The 18,709-nt window shown below is 36.2% G+C and overlaps 1 protein-coding gene across 6 annotated transcripts in view; it reads right to left on the reverse strand.

Moving 5' to 3' along the window:
* Nucleotides 1-16,765, reverse strand: part of LOC124367484 (serine/threonine-protein kinase ULK2) — a 91,316-nt gene extending 74,551 nt beyond the window's left edge. For 3 of the 6 annotated variants that reach the window (XM_046824339.1, XM_046824342.1, XM_046824337.1), the window contains exon 1: nt 16,408-16,764. In XM_046824339.1, coding sequence (XP_046680295.1) covers nt 16,408-16,500 — 93 coding nt within the window. In that variant the 5' untranslated portion in view covers nt 16,501-16,764. Of the gene's footprint in view, nt 1-16,407 lie in introns of all 6 variants that reach the window. The other 3 variants (XM_046824341.1, XM_046824340.1, XM_046824338.1) reach the window with 2 other exon arrangements.
* Between the last annotated feature and the right edge of the window lie 1,944 nt (nt 16,766-18,709).

The following is an 18,709-nucleotide window of genomic DNA, read 5'->3' on the forward strand; positions in this document are numbered from 1 at the left end:
GATCAAGATGAGCAAAACTGTATAGGGCCTAAATGGTATTTCAACTAAAGAGGTAGAAACATTAGCAATAAAAAATCCTAATTATAAGCAAGAATAGACCTATATGCTGACAGTCATGGTAGAGCTGTGTATCCCCGAATTGGGTTGCAATGTGCAGTGGCGGGAAAGTTTATATGGATGGACTTTGTAAAAGCGGGGGCTGGGTCTACAATACGTTTACAAACAAGCTGCAAAGTCAAAGCAGAGACCCCTTATCTTACTGGCTGGTACTAACGATATGTCAAAAGGATACCCTCATGATATTTATAATAAAATGGAAGGTGAATTGAAAGATCTGTGTAAAAACAGACCAGTATGTGTAACAACAATACCTCCCCGATATATGATGTAGAACAAGACAATGAAGTCCACTACAACATAGCTCTAGCAAACAACTACATCAGGGAACTTGTATTACGTATTAATGGTGTACATCTCATTGATTTTGACCATTTCAGCAGACATCACTTTACACACCAGGGGGATACATCTAAATAATAAAGGAAAAAAAAGAAACTTGCTTGTATGATCAATGAATTTGTGGAAAAAATACATGAGACAAAAATTGCAAAAAAAGGAAGGTGGTAACAACTTCATTTATGCAACACAATACAAAAATTAAAAATAGCAAAAAATATACATGTAATTGATCGAAACATGGTTGATGTTATTAGGCTATACCAAGGAAATATAATCAGTGGGATTTGCGCATAGTATATCTCTGCGGATTTTCAAGATCCTCGCCATATGTCAGCTGGGGTTGCTGTTGTCTTCAAAAAGGCTCTTTGGGGAAACCCCAACCTTCACAGTGTATGACTGGACACCTAGCCATACAGGATAGACAAAACAGAGCGGTAATATTTAGTTTCATTACCAAAACCCAGATACTACAGCAAACCAACTCTCTTAAACTATGTCACACCTTTTCAGGACTTGACTAAAAATTTCATGAAAAGGAGACTGAGGCATCTTATAAGTTCGCCAATAGGCTGTGTTCGTGATAATGTTTGACTTGGCACATTTCATTGATAACATAGTTCAATTTCAGAATACTACAAAGCAAGAGTCACTATTGTCACTTATCCCCAGATGTCATCACGAATACTTAGAAAAGGAATACCTCATGAAGACTTTGTAGAGCAATTGAGAAATCTTGTTACTTATAAAACCCCTGTGGGATTGGTGCCTGAGTATGCTGGAAATACACCTGGAAGCGACAGTTCCTATGGAGGGAGCGCACTTTCCATGTGGGGGAGAGAGAACCTACAATTGATCTCACTGAGGACTCTTCTGCAAAAACTATCACTATTCCAAGTCAAAGTGAAGAGAGTACCAGTGGTGCCCGGCGACCTCAGTTACTCTGAGGCGCTAAAGCAGAGCAGTGTTAACAAGGAGCATAGTGTGCAGTGATCAATGTAGTTAATACATCTGTCATGGCTTTAGTGTGGTGCAGTCTCCCCGATTCGTCTTTAAACTTGCAAGTTCAGGCAAATCCCTCCGATAACATAAATAAGTTCCAGTCCATTAAAGTTTTTCATCAAAATATACAGCATCTTTCTTCCAGAATAAACGCATTAGAAATAATTTTAGATGAGATAAAACCACAAATCATTATACTTACAGAACATGATATACAATAGAAGAAGAAATAGAACGAATTAATATTAATAACTATACAGTAAAAGCTTATTTTCTCCAGAAAAAACAAAACAAAAGGAGGTGTAATGATATTGGCTGAGGCGGGATTTGAGTTGAAACCGGGTGACTGTGCCAAAACTCTTTGGCTGTAAGGTTAATTGAGGAGAGGCAATTTGAGTTTAATGTATGTAGCTTTAACACCCCTAAAAATAAGATTGTCATTATTGGAATATATAGATCACCAAATTCGGATACTAGGATATTTCTTGATAGGCTTTAGCCTTTTAATAGGAATATATTAGTAAAAGATATGATAAAATAATAGTAGGAGGGGACTTTAATATTGATGTTCTTAAAAATGATAACAATTGTAAACTATTTAAAGAAACATTAAGGGGCCAAAATATGAAGTTTTTAGTTGATTTTCCCACAAGAGTGACGAAAACTCTGAAACTGCCATTGACAATTTCTTGGTAAAAAAACATAGACTTAAGTAGTATAAAAATAGAAGGACTGATAACTAGTCTATCTGATCATGATGGACAATTGCTAGAAATAAAAATGAAAAATACATTAAATGAAAGGAGGTTGCTTGTAAAACAAGAAAATAAGAAGCTGTCACCGAAAAATCTAAATTATTTTTCACAGTTGTTATCAGGGGAAACATGGAAAGATGTATATTTGGCTTCAGTGGAAACTAAGTATGATAAGTTTTATAACTCATTAAGTTTCTATTTTGACCAGGCATTTCCAAAATTATTAATAACAAAAAAATAACAAAAAAATAAATGGGTTACAGAAGAACTAAAATATAAGCAAGCAAATCTCATTCAACTAACTAAAGAGTATCGAAAAAACAAAAATTTAAAATTAAAAATCAAATTAAATCAAAGCAAAAAAGATTACAAGCTTGAATTGATCCAATCTAAATCATGCTACTTTCAAAAGCAAATCAACAAATCAGCTAATATCCAAAAAACCGTATGGAAATTAATAAACTCAGAAGTAGGGGTGAAAGAGAGGGAAAACTCTTGAAAACATTACAATTAAAAGGAGGGAATTCAAATTGTATCTGATCCCAAATTGGAGAGCAAACGCTTTCAATGACTATTTTTGTTAACTTAGTGAAAGATTTAGGTACAAATAGTGACAATCAGCTTGTGAGTTTTGATACTGAATGTAATTATAATGATGCTCACATTATGAAAAACCAACTTTTAGATTAAGACCAATAGATAAAAGAGAGGTGGAACAAATAATAGACTCTTTCAAAAACAAAACGTCTAGTGGACATGATGAAATATCGGTCTCAGTAATTAAGGCTGTAAAAAACAAACATAAGTGCAGTTTTGGCACATCTAATTAATTCTCTTTTGTTTCTGGTATTTTTCCAATTAAATTAAAACAAGCAAAAATAATACCAATACATAAAAAAGACGATAAAAAGGACGTTTGTAATTATCGACCGATATCCTGTCCTACCAACAATATCTAAAATATATGAAAAAGCAGTATATTTTACAATTAACAGAATTTTAGAAACATTTAATTTATTTGATAAAGGCCAACATGGATTTAGATCCGGTAGGTCAGTTGTGAGTGCTGCTGTGTCATTTATCGAAACAATTATAGAGTCAGTTGATGAAGGAAAACATACGATTGGGGTCTTCATGGATATCTCAAAGCTTTTGATAGTGTTAAACACTCTAAGCTCATTAGAAAAACTAAAAACCTTAGGAGTAGCAAACAGCGCTCTTAAATGGTTTCGGTCTTACCTCTCTGACAGATCTCAATATGTAGAGAGATAACACACTTATCAAAACAGAACAAAATTATTAAAGCCTCTTCTCATTGTAATGCTCTAAGGTTTGGTGTACCCCAAGGGTCTATTTTAGGACCACTACTGTTCCTGTGTTACCTGGGGTGGCATAGATAAGGTTTGGCACATGAGCACATGAGCCAAATAGTGAACTGTGCCTATATGCCGATGATGCAAAATCTAGCTATGTCATCAAGATCTCTAGAAGAATTAGAAATTCGATACTTTTATTGAATTAGAAAATATTGGCAATTATTAAAAAACCACAATTTAATATTAAATTCAAAAAAGACAAACTTTGTAAAATTCAAAACACCGCAAAATAGAACGTTAAAGGGACCTACATAGTCTGTGATTCAATCGAAATTGAACAGAAAAACAGCACAAAATTTTTTAGGTTTAACAATAGATCATCATCTGAATTGGAATGAACACATTCATAAGCTTTTAATTAAAATAAATTCTGGGGTCTATGCATTACGGAGAATGAGTTACTACAGTGACCTAAAAAACGTTGAAAAATTATATTTCGCTTATGTTCATTCTCATATCTCTTTTTGCATTAGCCCTTTATGGTTCAACTAAACAAATAAATATGGAAAATATATTAAAACAACAAAAAAAGGCAATACGGATAATGCTGAAGCTGAAATATAATGATTCAGCTAAAGAACATTTTAAACATTTTTACAGTTTATGGACAATATATTTTTGAATCAATCCTTCTAGCAAAAAATCAACAATTAAATTTAAATTCTAAGACACCCAGTCACATTACAAACACTAGAGCAAAACACGAGATTATTCCGAACCATAAGTTGAAGTTTTTTGAAAAAAAAACCTACATACATGGGGAACAAATTTTTTTTAAAATACATCCCACAAAACATAAAAACTGAAAGTGGCTCTAAGTTCAAAAAAATCTAAAAGAGTACCTAATCAACAAAGCCCTCTATTCCATTGAGGAACTATCCACCTCTCTTTATAGTTTCTAAGATGCTTGCAATTAAGTACTAGCTGTACTTAACATTGTAAATATTATTTAGGTAGTATTTAGAACTTTGACACTAATTCATTGTATCACATGTGCATAAAAATGAATAAAGAATTTTGAATTGAATTGAATTGAACATAAAGTTGTAAATGTTATTTCATACATTTTAAAGCCTAAAATATGCATATAAGAGTAAATATTTATAAGTGCATCTCCAAATTGAAATAAAAGACGTAATAGATCATTTAGCTGCATTATTTTGACACCTGGAGAAAAACTCTGTGAGCGCCCGTTCACGTCTTGAATTTGAAGCGCCCGACGCCGGGTTAATAGAAGTTCTTGTAAAGAATACGTTTGACCTTTTACTATTATTTATAAGGTATATACGTTTATTTTGTCTTTCCAACACCAGTAATGAACTTAATCATATTATTAACAACATTCACTTTGTAATATATTTCAATGGTAAAAACATTCATGTTGATATATTATGCCATAATATGAGTAGTAGATATGGAAAGAGGGTTACATTGATTGATTCATTTTGTGGTTACTTTGCCTTTCCGAACTGTTTTCATGTTGAATGTAATTAAAAACATATACTTTGTCCGCAGTATAGTATACGGGCCACCACCACAGTCGAATCAGGGTACCAAATTATCAATTAAAAATACAGCAAAACTATAAAATACAAAAACATTAAAATTATAGTTATTTACAATGAATTATTCCTACCTCTTTTAAATGTATTGAATAACAATATTGTTCCAAATTAACTCAAATCATTTGTACTACTTGAGTAATACCCACAAGTTCAATGGTGATGTAGGCTACATGTATTTTTTTTTGTCACAAGTGTCAAACACTTAGACTGTTTGACATGCTGTCAAACATGTTTATTTTTAAAGTTAGTAAAAAGTAACAAAATATTAACAGTATTTTGTTTGTTACCTTTGATAAATAAATAAAAATCTAGATCGTATTTATTCACCATTAAATTATTACTTTTCTAACACCGTTAAACTATACTGGGGTAGACTTTAATAAGCGGTTTACACTGGTTATTCGATTGCAATTATCGAATGGTTCGATTGTTTTTATCTGAAGTAATAATTGGATATTACAATTTATTTAACTTAGCATATAATTTCAACTAATAAATTATAGCAATTTTAATGTAAACAATAAACAACAAGAAGTAACTAATTTCTGAGACTGAAAATGGCGATTAATAAGCTACGAGGAAAATATGTAAGATATTTCTCACATGACGATATTTGTTTAAGTAGCTTTAACATCTCATTTGAATCCTGGTAACCCATGGGGAATTCTTTCCTCCATTTCACCAAAGCAGTTACTCATTGATATATATATAAAAAAAAAAGTAAAGAATGTCTTATTTTACCAGGCGAAGTTAGGGCTAAGAAGCCCTCTCTAACACTTAACCTGGGGACCAACGGCTTAAAGGTGACTTCCGAACCACCACCAATGGCCGGGCAGGCGGGCCGATATCAAGCTGGGCAAGTTATAAGTATTGTAAGGTTCCTTTGATATCTAGGTCTAGGCCATAGTTGGTTTTGTTGTTTTGTGTAAAATTTGTAATAGCCTATAAGAGATTATTCTTGTTACAGTTATTTATTATAGCTTTAATTTTGTACAGTTTTTGGGTCAATCCATTTCAAATCACCCAGGTCATGTTGCTCAACATTTTTAATTTGCCTAATTTTTTTATTATGAGTTCCCTATGGTACTAACATATATTGGATTATTCTGATATCTTTAAAAATAGCTTGGCAATTAAACTTTTTGCAAACCGCGTATTTTACTCAAATCTCCAAAACCGCCATTTTAAAAATGGGCCCCAGGAAAAAACTATGGCTTGTAAAATTTTTTCAAATAGTGTTTTGTGATTGTCTACCCATAGAAAGCTCATAATAAAAAAATAGGCAAATTAAAAATGTTGAGCAACAAATTTTATTTTTATTGGGTGATATGAAATGGATTGACCCTTTTACATATCAAAGTTGTATAAAATATCAAATTGCTCAATAATAACAACCGAATAAAAAGTTTGGGTAGGGTACGATAAGCGGACCCGTTTTTTTATATCGAAGAATGTAATCATCGACACCTAATATTCGAATCTCAAATCCTAGCTTATCAATCGATATACAAGTATCTATAGTCCCCAATAACAATCATATGTTTTAAATTAAAATGTGAATTTAATATTAACAGTGACTAAACAAATTATTATAACCGAAATTAGGAAAACTGAAGACGACCATATTTGCCCCTCTCACAGTTACATTTGTTTCTTTCCCACAAATTTCACATAATGGGTTTTTCGGTACGAGTCCTACATGTTGAAGCCACAAAAAACATGTCTTATCATCTTTCAAAGCAATGTTGTGTAGTTATCTAAAATTTACTGCCATTTTTAATAATCAAAAAATGTTACTTATATTATAATGAAATATTACCTTACGTGTATTATTTGAAAGAGTGTTTACAGCTGTTGATATATATAGTTTATTTAAGTTGTTCAAAAATAACTTAATTAGTATCGATTGATTATATCGATGGTTTATGGGTAGGTCCAATAACGCGGACCGGTTTTTTATCGAAATTGGCAAAACGATATTACTTAATCATAACCAATCGATATAATCAATCGATATGATTAATTATTTTGTAAACAATTAACTTAAAATATTCTATATGAAACAGCTGTAACACTTTCAAAATAATACAATACAGGTAAATATTTTAAATTTCACTTAAGTAACAGGTGTCTTAAAATGGCTGTCAATCTTAGGAAGCTTCACGAAATGCTTTAGAAGCATGTTTTCTTATGGCTTCCAGGAATGTTGGGTTAGTACCTAGGAATCCATTATGTGTGATATTTTTGGAAAGCGGCCCGTAGCTAGGTGGGGCAACCGGGGCATTGCTCCGGGGCCCCCGGCCAGGGGGGGCCCCCCAAATGAAGGTGGAAAAATGAAAAGGAATTAAAGTTTATGTGAAATTTATTGATTACTGTAGGGTCGCATGGGAATTTTCATCGAATCATCAAAATGTCTTTATAAATAATATTTAATTAGCTTTCAATATAAAATAATGGACAGTATTGTTATCACAGTGATTTTCGTACAAAAATAGACAGACTATCAATCAGCTGTCAGTTGTTAGGCAATTAAAGAAATTGCAGTTTGCAAACTTTTAGTTCACCTTTACTCCATCCCCAAACAGTAATAAAACTTCGTCCTGACGTCGACGTGACGTAGACGGTCCGTCTGGCCGACTGCTCTGCCACAGACGACAGACGACAGTGTGAGGGCGTTGACTACGGACTAGTGAGACTGTGACAGACAGCCGGTATAAGGTTATGTTATGTTGATGGTAAACTAAACACCAAAAATGACGTTTTGGCGTTCGTTCGTTACTCGTTTGTTACGGTGTTAAAGATGTTATACAATTTTGTATTCTTATTCTTGTATTTGTTAAATGAAAAGAAAGCTATCAAAGTGGGGCAATGAAAAGGCAAGGACAAGAGAATAAGAGAAGAGGATGCGTCAAGTGTTCTTCCACCCTATCTGCTTGGTTAGTCCTATACTAGTACTACTACCAACTATAAAGTATAATGTCATCATCTAATCTAGTAACTGAAACTTAGCGACACAATAATTTGTGAGTTGTTTGACTTTAGATCGGTATTTAGGCCTAATTAATTACCTGGCCAATAACGTATATAATTAATATCTTAAAATTTAACTATGTTAAATTAACTGTGTTAAAATTTAAACTAGAGTTTGGATGTTTGATTGAGTTTAGACCACTGTGATCTGACTCAGACTGCATATCTATTCTAATCTAAAAGCAATGTGTGTTTGTGAATTTATCACTAGTCATATATCGGCTACTTATTACCTTACTATTGTGTAGTGGTCATTTAATTTTTTATGTGATTTTTATGATTCCTTTGGTTTCTACTTCTTTCATTGTAGGTATTTTATTTGTTTATTACATGCACAGCAGCCAGCATGCATATTATAATAGTAATTTTATCTCTTTTGTGATAATATGATGTCAAAAATGCACACACTCGCTTGCACATTCATTATTTATGGGCCATGTATCTACTTTTTTATATTTTTTTATATATTTTTTTATCTATTTTTATATATATTTTATATATTTTAAATATTATATTATATCATTACAATATAATTGCTATCACTCCCGCCACGAACCACCGAAATATACCCAGACACAACCTCATTCCACTCTACCACACTCACCCCCAAACCAGACTCACAGGTCCTCCCCACTCTAATACTATGAAAATACTCAACTCACCGCCCAAACATCTCTACTAGACAATGTGCCCAACGTTTTGCGCCCCACCCTATCCGTGTCGTATGACGCAAACTTACTCAGCCTCCACCGCTATAACTTCGAGCCAGCTACTCGAATCCAATGAGTATCTCGTACAAATAGAATAACCTCACGCCGAAGTAACTGAGCAAACAAATAGTATCAGTGTAATCACTATTCATCATAACGATAGTACATGCTGCTACACCCAGAAATCACACAATACTGATCTCCCTCAGATACTGACCACCGCTCAGAGACCTGAGCAGACCGACTAACACGCTTCTCTGGCGCTGCCCACTAAATTGAGACACGCTAGACTGTCCATCCGCCACGGTCCATTACGCACCAACCGGTCAGAAAGAACAATCAAAAAGACAACTCAGTATTTCCGTTCCTCCCCCAACTCCATATCAGCAGTGATGTATACCGCCAGCCATCAAACAATGAATCCACACCTCACGACAACTAATTTGCATCAGATCACAAGGATTTTCCCTGCTGCAGCACCCTGTAGCCAAGCACTCGCACTCTATGTCACTGTCAGACTTATCAAATGTACCTTTGTCCATTCGAATAGATTCACTGCAAACTAATCCTATACTAGATAAACCAAAGTAAGTCTGTTCGGTATAGCAGCAGAAATACAACTATAGGCGTCTCGAGTCTGTCAGCGATAGTCTATTACAGGTGGAATGTAGCCGGACGAATAAAACTTAATGCACTTTGTTTAAACACCTGAGAAACCCCTTTTCCAGACCAGCCCCCCCCCAACCTCCACCTCGAACCCCGAGACGTGAACAACACCACCGTACACTTCAATCCCCAAATCCCCCCCCCCCCCCCCCCTCCAGCGACCCCCCCCTCCCCCCTTACCCCGTCACCCCCATTTCGTCCCCACATATCATCTCGGCATACTACGCACACAAACTCTTACCACCCCTAGCTCGCTGTCCCAAAATCATAACTCGTACTCCATATCTACTATGTGTTTGTAACCCTTTACTTAAGCCAGAATATATATTAGGCAACAACATGTGTCCTACGTGTCCCATAAAGTTCCTCAGTCATATACTGAAGCTCATCAGACCGATGTTTAGATTGTGTAGACGCCAACTTCTCTCTACCACCACAACGCTATTTGAGTTATAAGTCTCTAAGACAGAACCACCACCTCCCTGCTGCTAGTTTCGCCAACCCCCTTTGCCTTGTGCCCTTGTCGACCCCCATATCGAGGAACATGAAGAAATTCTATATACTTGCAGGCTATCACGAGAGTGACCCCGACGGATCGCGTGATCCCAGCAAACAATCAGATCCCCATCCTTTCGTGTACGTTATCTTAAGACCATTGAGAATTCACAGCACATGCTGACACATAACTCATGACCTTTCGGATCTTATGAAGCACATGGTGCGAAACATGCCAAACCCGTCACGTGGTACCCTTAGATCTGCCCCTGACATCACGATAAGAACCCCTAGCAGCATATTTGTCAGACTGCTATGTAGCCAGACTGGCACAATCAGTTTGATTCATCCTGGTCAGCGTATTACGAACCGTCCCCCCACCGCCGTAGACTCCCCCTCCCGCTCTAAGCGAAAAAAAAGCAAGAACGTACAGTCTACGTAATGCTTCCCACCCAACTAAAGCTTTTTACGCAGATACCACTCATCCACCCCACTCCCAAGCATGTGACTCTCCTTCCTCCAATCATTTCAGGCGGATACGAGACCTCTAAACAGTTGTGCCCACATTCTCTCAATACTTGAATTCCTCGAAACTCCCAGTTATATTCATTGCCGTAACATTATTCTTGACTAATCAATTGTAGTATCGACATATTGCCTGTCAAAAAAACCTATTGACACTACCCTGCTCGACAAGCACACTCAATGAATTACAAAATAAGCGCCCCTTACCCAAAAATATCGTGTGCCATTGTAAACGCCAGACTAATGCTCTCACCAAGGTCCATTCCCACTATTCCACACTGCTTCCCTCTCACTCCTCGGACTGCCCCACCCTACTTAAATATCCCTGCAACCACAGTGGCAGGTCTACAGCTGTCGAACAATACCGAAAAATATTCAGAACTCTATATTACCGCCCTGGCCAACAATAATACTCGCACCAACATCCCCACCCCCCACCACTCATCATCGCCCAAACCAATTAGACCTGAAGCCCCCCCGTCCTCAGACCTCATACCCTATGTCCATACACTTTGTACATACTTGTATGATAAACCATCACACATCAAAAGCATGAACTCAAGAAATAAGACACTGTGATCTTCCTCCCTCTAGCGTTACGAATTTTCGACTACTCGTGCCATCCAAGTGCACTTGTCGTGTCAAAATCACACACCAATTGACCCAACTTCAGCGAATAAACCACGTATTGTGAGAAAGAGAGAACAAGACAGAAGAGAGAGCTAGATACTAACTCACTCAGAGCAGATACATATCACATTTCCCGCCCCCACTCTTGACACACGCACATATTCGACGTCTCACATCTGCCACCTATGCGAGCGCATGACTCGTAGCCAGACGCACCGCTCACAACTGTATCCCTCTTAATAACCTGTTATACAATTCGTTTCAGATAAGCCAAAGCGACCATTCCTTACATCTCATGTAACAACGCATGCAGTGGCTCCCTGAAGGATACTTGATTTGCGCCAAATCATATTCTCAAACATCACGCAGACGTATTAAAACAACCGTCAAACTCGACGTGGACTTTGTGTTTACTCCATACTGACGTCCAAGATACAATAAGTATGACAATCCACGACATCCGATAAATGTCTACACAAATAGATGAGAAATAACCTGACCAATCCACCCACAGATATCCATAATGCCCCCACACTAGTAACTCACCCGGATAGCCTATCCAGCCCCATGATACAAGTGCAATTGACGCACGTTAGACCCTCATTCTCACCCACACCTCTTACTCTCCGTATGTCACGAGTCCACCAAAACCGTATGTGTGTGAATAGGTATGATCTCCCCCAAATATTATGACGACACAGGACCCAACACTCATCCCTTTACGTACACCAAGTACCCTCCACAGTGCCAGGTTCGCAAACAGCCAATTACCATTAACAAAATACAATAAGATATTGCAAGTATGCTATAATAACAGACAAAGTGTACTAGAATAGCTCGAAGTACCCTGTTCATGTATCTAAGCACTGTTCATATTACCGCGAGGTCGTCAAAGCACTCACGAGATCAGTTCGTCCCCCCACATTTTCACTAGTGTCAGTGTTTACCAATTAGAGAAGTGTCCCACCGTGAAGAAGATTGCAACCACTACTTCTAAGTATGTTAATAAAGAATTGTCTTACATACATTTTACAATACAAAAACCTATATCTCCCCTCTCAATATGTAACTCACACAATACATGTGATGCTCGACTTATGTATAGAGCGCACTAATTAGCATGTGTAACCTTGTTCATTGATATCTAGTCAACTGACATAGTGAAACTTCTTTACTCCTCCCATGTCTATGTGTAATCCTGAAATAATGAGAATATACTGTTAAGTAATTTTTTTAGTAGAGTCCTGTTCGCTTGATCGTTGTCGATGATTCCTAAAACTACCATATAGTATGATCCCTGGTAATGACGCATATAGATATAAATGTAAATCTTATCACACGCCGCTCCGAGAGATGTGTCGTATTGTGCAGTCCTAATATATGTACATTAGTATGAAGAGGAGATAGACACAACACACACGTCCCTCAAGAGTCAATTCTGTGGTGTTGTATTTCTCTTTCACTAAAATCACTTCTATTACTCCCTTCTTAAACACCAGACCCCACCATACTTTAAAATGAACACCCTGACCAACACGTGTACAATGACCTACACTCCACAACACTATACACTGCGACCCCTTCCGCACACCCAACCACACAGCCTCGGCTACCTCCCCACCCACTCACAAGCACCCCCAATCCACAATTGACCACCCCTCCCGTCTACACACTGCAAGAAAAGAAACCTTATAATTAATATTACATTATGGAATTTGTGTGTACCGGTGTTTGTTGTGTATTGTAAATCAGAGATATGTGATTTGTAGGATCCATAAACAGTTTCAATACAGTTAAATAAAAACATATTTACCAAGAAATATTTACCACAATTTATTTAAAATTTATTTACACTTTTTCTATTGATCAATATGCTACTTAGCCTACATATTTTAATTCCTTGTGAGATCGCAAAAATTGGTTCAGTTCATTGTTAACTCTACACACAATAGCTCTAAGCATGTAAACTTAATAACACTACTAATATTTACAACCACAAAATAAAATAATAAAGGAGAATCCAGCATTTACAATAGTACGATACATAAAGCATAATGAATGTACTCTCAAAGAAAATGTATGAAGCAACCAATAGGATGAGTCACAGAGCTGAGTCAGCTGATAATGTTCACGTGACAATTACGGAAATAAAAAATGCATAGACGTCCAAAATAAAAATGATTATTCATATTAATATCTACAATATACCAGGGAATAAAAAAACATAAAGCAATATTAATTCATTTGACGTCGTATTTATTTTTTAAGAAAAAACGTCACACGTAATATCAAAGCGGCAATATATTGCCGCCCCCTGGCACTTTTCAGATACGATCTGTGGCGGCATATATATGCACGCCTGGCCGGAAAAGGGTTAAAGATTGCCGGTTGAACGCAATCGAGGAAATAGCACAATTTTTGAGACGGTGCAAATTTTTACAGTTTTTATTTGGCCACAGCATTGTTCGTTGGCAAGAACTAAAAGTCTTTTCTGGTTGTACAGTGAAGAATCAGAAGGCTCCTGTACCTTAAGACAAGGTACATTAAAGACTTTAAACCTACACGTTGGGCAGGGAGATATGAAGCTGTGTACTCTTTAAAGGAAAGGTTCGGTGATGTAATGAAAGCCTTAAATAAATAATTTTGGACAAGCAAAATGCCAAAGGAAAGGGATGAAGCTGTTGAGGGGGCTCAAAAAAAAGGTTTAGAAATCTTTTAGTTTTGTTTTGACTCTTTGACTGCTCCAGTGCAAACTTTTGGGGAAATAAACATTGCTTCAAAAATCCTTGCAAACGGAAATCTATTGATTTAATGACATGCGTACGATCTCCTAGGCATTGCTTTATTGAAAGTAAACCGAACTTCGTTGGTCCTTTGATGAAGTCTTGTAGTGAAGCAGAAGAAGTTTGTTCAAAATGGGGGATTCGATTTACCCATGAAGTTTATTGGCACAACGTGCAAGAAAGGTTAAAAAAAGCACTTTGAGGAACTTTGTGAAGGACCAAAGACTGACAGATCCAAAGCAATTCAGAGTGACAATATTCTTCCAATGGTTGATACTATAGTGTCACAAAATTGACAACCGTTTTAAAGGCATGAAGCAAGTGATTGATGCCTATAAAAATTGTTCACCCTCTTTCCTGGCCTCATGTTCAGATGAAGAATCTGCGTTGTGAAGTGATAATTTTGTAAGCAGATTTTCAGATGAATGTATCGCCATTGTTCAAAGTCAGATTTTATCCGTAAGGAATGCTTTTCAACCAAATTAAAGGATTTCAAAGAAGTAAAAGAAGTTGCAAATCTCCTACTCATTTGAAAACAGTTCCCTAGCATCAACCTACGGAGGTGTACTAACAGCATTTGCTTTATGTACCTACGTCCTGTGGACTGTAGCCAAAGCAGAGAGAGATCATTCTCAAAATTAAAATCATCTAAAACTACCCTGCGAAGCTCCATGTACAACAACGGTCTCACTGATTTGGCTCTTTTGTCTATTGAAAATGACAGAGCCCGAAAAATAGATTTTGACCGAATTATTGATGTTTTTGCTAGTGTCAAGTCAAGAAGAAACGTCTTTTAGTAAGTTCAGTGCATTCTCACTATCAAACTAGTTGGGCAATTTTAAACTGAGAATGATCGTGGTATTACCACCATTGATCATATATAATTAATGGTATTACAGTATTACCATAAACACCATAAATAAGTATACAATTTATTGTCCGATGTGTATTCAAAGTATTACTTAATTAATGATATTACTTGTTATGTTTATCTACTAAACTACAATGCTTGGGATGTAGGCATAAGAAGAGACTAAAAAGTTTTAAGGACATCAGCACTTATGTCTTTAATTTATTTATTATTATTGTGAATAAAATTTGAAAAAATATTATGTTTTTCATTTTCCTTTCAGGCACTATAAATAGAATACCAATCACCATGGTAAGCTGAAAAATAATGGCTTCTAAAACCAAAAATAATGGCCACCAGGGAGGGCCAGGAGTCATACAAATTTGCATATAAAATCAATTACAGTTTATGGTATTACCGTAGAAATTTGTTAAACATAGTTTAAGCAAACAATTAAGTTTTATACGATTTAATAAGAAAAAAAGGTAATAATAATTAATAATAGGATAATAATAAAAAAATGCACATAAATTCTAAGCTTTAAAAGGAATCCTATAATTACTGTATGCTTTATTCTATTAATTAAAAAAAAAAGTGCGAAATTATAACAAGGGGGGCCCCCGAATGGACTTTCTGCCCCGTGGGCTCCAAGGGCCTAGCTACGGGCCTGGTGGAAAGGTAACAAGTAATGTCAGAGGAGCTCACAATGGTCGTTTCAGATGCAAAAAAAGAAGGTTAATGGTAAAGGTTATTTGTTACATCAAAATTTTTCAAATTCACATTTTTAATTTAAAACATATGATTGTTTTACTTTTATATCGATTTGATAGTCTATGATTCGATATGCGAATATTAGGTATCGATTGATTATATCGATGGTTATGATTAACTAATATCGTTTGCCAATTTCGATATAAAAAACCGGATCCGCTTATCTTACAGTACCCTACCCAAAAGTTTAGGCTGCTTATTAGTCTCCCCTAACGCAACCTAATAGTTTTCGTTTTCCGTCAATATTAACACTATATCACAAATCATGAAAAAAAGTACTTGTATATGACCCGGATTCCAAAGACACCTTAAATTTCATGTGACCAAATACTGTAGCAAGGGTCTTTTTTCTCTCTCTTTAAGCCTCAACATTAGCGTTACCAGTTTCAATGCAACCTTGGCCTACACTGTTTAGGCCTATTATTCTTCACTATATCATGTCTACACACGATTGGTCCTTCTCGGGATTTGAATCTGTGATCTCTCAGTTAGGGAGCCAACAGCCATCAGTATATGGAGGAGGATGTAGAAAAGGTCAGGTGAAGCTGCTATTCATATGGTTAACTGAATCCAACTATTAACACTGTTTACTAAATTGTGTGGAATTTCTATTATTCCCCATACCTGTTACTTATAAGGAAATTAAAACCTACTTAATCAAACTATATAGCCTAGGTCTATTGACAAAGAACAACAAAGATTTTGTAATGTCTTAAGCCAGAGCCTATAAACTAAGTATACATTAGATGTATTAGCCTAGGTCTAGGCTACTTTGTAATTAATTTATACTTACGCTTCTTAAACGGCCTTTAAAAACCACAGCAAATGCACCATGTCCTATCATATCCCTGCTACTATACTCATAGTCTCCTACAACCTCCATCATAACACGTAGGTAAATTGTAAAATAACAGAAAATTTAGATCTCTCAAGAAAAGTCACATAATCAAAAATCACGTTCAGATACAAAATTATTGAGTAAAGCACAGTCTCCTTGCACTGTCATGAGAAAATTTACGTAGTAACATTAGTAAAAATATCTTTAAGTGCTAACTGCGTCAATTTCTAACATTAAAATACTTCAACCTCCATCTTTGTTCTTGAATAAACCTGCTTTTTCTTTTTTCTTCCTGCTTCTATGGCTTTTACGCTTTAGCTCTTGGATTCCTGTTTTGTTCCATTGAATAAAAAAAAGTAGACAGCTGATACGTTGTACAGAATCAATAGCATATGTTTATACTCAGTGCACAGTTATCCAACTAAGCATGTGTTCTAGAAATTTTAGTTTTTTTCAGTATAGCATTTGATCGTCCCGGTATGATACCCAAACTGTTTCCTAAAAATTAAAATCTCAAACTTACTGCACTTTAGAGACTACTGTAAGGTATTCTGCTCCATTTGCATGTACTGGGTAAATTTGGATTTTTGAGAGGACTAGTGTCTATCCTAAAGAATATTTACGATACTCTGTAGCTAGAGATTACATTGATGCATACGGTCCATTTAATGAAAAATAATATTATAGTATACTAGCTGCAGTCCAGCGAGACCATCAAACAAATTAGAACAGGAGTTGAAAAATCCCCTCCGCCCAAATCCAATGTAACTGTCGAAAAGTGGGGCAAATGTACATTGTGGGTCCTTTATTGAAATAACCCAGTATGAGAGCCTCTTGTTTAGATATTGCGACTCTTAGCGCGATAGAACCTTTTGAATCACGATTCAGGTCTGGATCCTGCACACGTTTCCATAGGAAAAAGGCCAGAAACTATACGAAAAAGAGAAACGTGATAAAAACGTTTCAATTTAAAAACGAAATTTTAGCTGTTTCTGGAATAATATTCTTTTTTTATTTTTGGTATCAATTAAATCAAGAGCTTTACCAGAGCAGTGCATGTGCTATGGTTTTTTTTCCAAAACCAGATTGTGTGGTTGGTAAAAATACTTTTTCTTTATATGTAATTTACAAACTATCAAATCACTACCAGTTCTTATCTTTATGCCGGTGTGTGCGGACAGATAACCAGCCTTATCTAGTGCCTGTCCGTGCTTGTTCTTCTCTATTAGACTACAGTGCCGTTAATTCGTTAACATTACGTTTAATTGTACATTAATCGAGAATAACTAATTAATTCAGTTATTTTTTCATTATACACACACACACACACACACACATTATTTTTCTTTGTTTAAAGGTTATTTTTGACGATGGAAGGATTGTGAAGGAAACAGGATTTTTTCGGACATTTGCCATCGTTCAGTGAAACAAGAAAACAGTAACACTACGTTTCGAGATCTGCAATCTGATCTCTTCTTCAGGTGAGAACTAACCTAATACACTGAATTCACTGAACGATGGCAAATGTCCGAAAAAATCCTGTTTCCTTCACATTATTTTGTTGATATCAATTATTGTACATAAATCTTTTGTCTCGTATTTGCCCGGAATGTCGACGTGTGTTAAATGCTCAGTAATAATTTCAAACAATAAAGAAGTCCTGGTTTGTTCTGATTGCAAAGGGGCATTTCATCCCACGTGCACACGAGTTGAAAGTTTGAAAAATTTTCAGAAGTTTAGTTCGCAGAGGAAAGCGGCTTGGAAGTGCGATGTGTGTAAGTGTGAAACAACGTCTTCTGCTAATAGGGGAGATGGTGACATGTCTTCCATCCTGGAATCAATTCAAAATATGGGAAAAGATCTCTCCAACCAGATCGGCATAGTGAATACCAACATAGAAGACGTCAAGGGACAGCTGGAGGGCGTGCAAAATACCATCGTGGATATACAGGCGACTCTAACTACCCTGATAGCCGATACCGAAGACCTGAAAACTAAATATTCCCAGGTCACAGAGGAGCAGCAGAAGACCAAGGCGGAAGTGTTGGAACTGCAGCGACAAGTAAGAGAACTTGAACAGTATTTCAGGAGGGACAACATTGAGATAACGGGAGTACCATGGCAAGCGGGTGAGAATATCTACAGCCTGCTGGAGAAGATGGCGAGGTTAATCGATGTCAAGTATGAACGGGGCCTTATATCTGTAGCCCACCGTCTTCCTGTGACACAGAAGCGACAGAATCCACCCATCATCGTC

This window comes from Homalodisca vitripennis, chromosome 8 (genome assembly GCF_021130785.1).
Source record: "Homalodisca vitripennis isolate AUS2020 chromosome 8, UT_GWSS_2.1, whole genome shotgun sequence".
In the NCBI taxonomy this organism is placed as follows: domain Eukaryota; kingdom Metazoa; phylum Arthropoda; class Insecta; order Hemiptera; family Cicadellidae; genus Homalodisca; species Homalodisca vitripennis.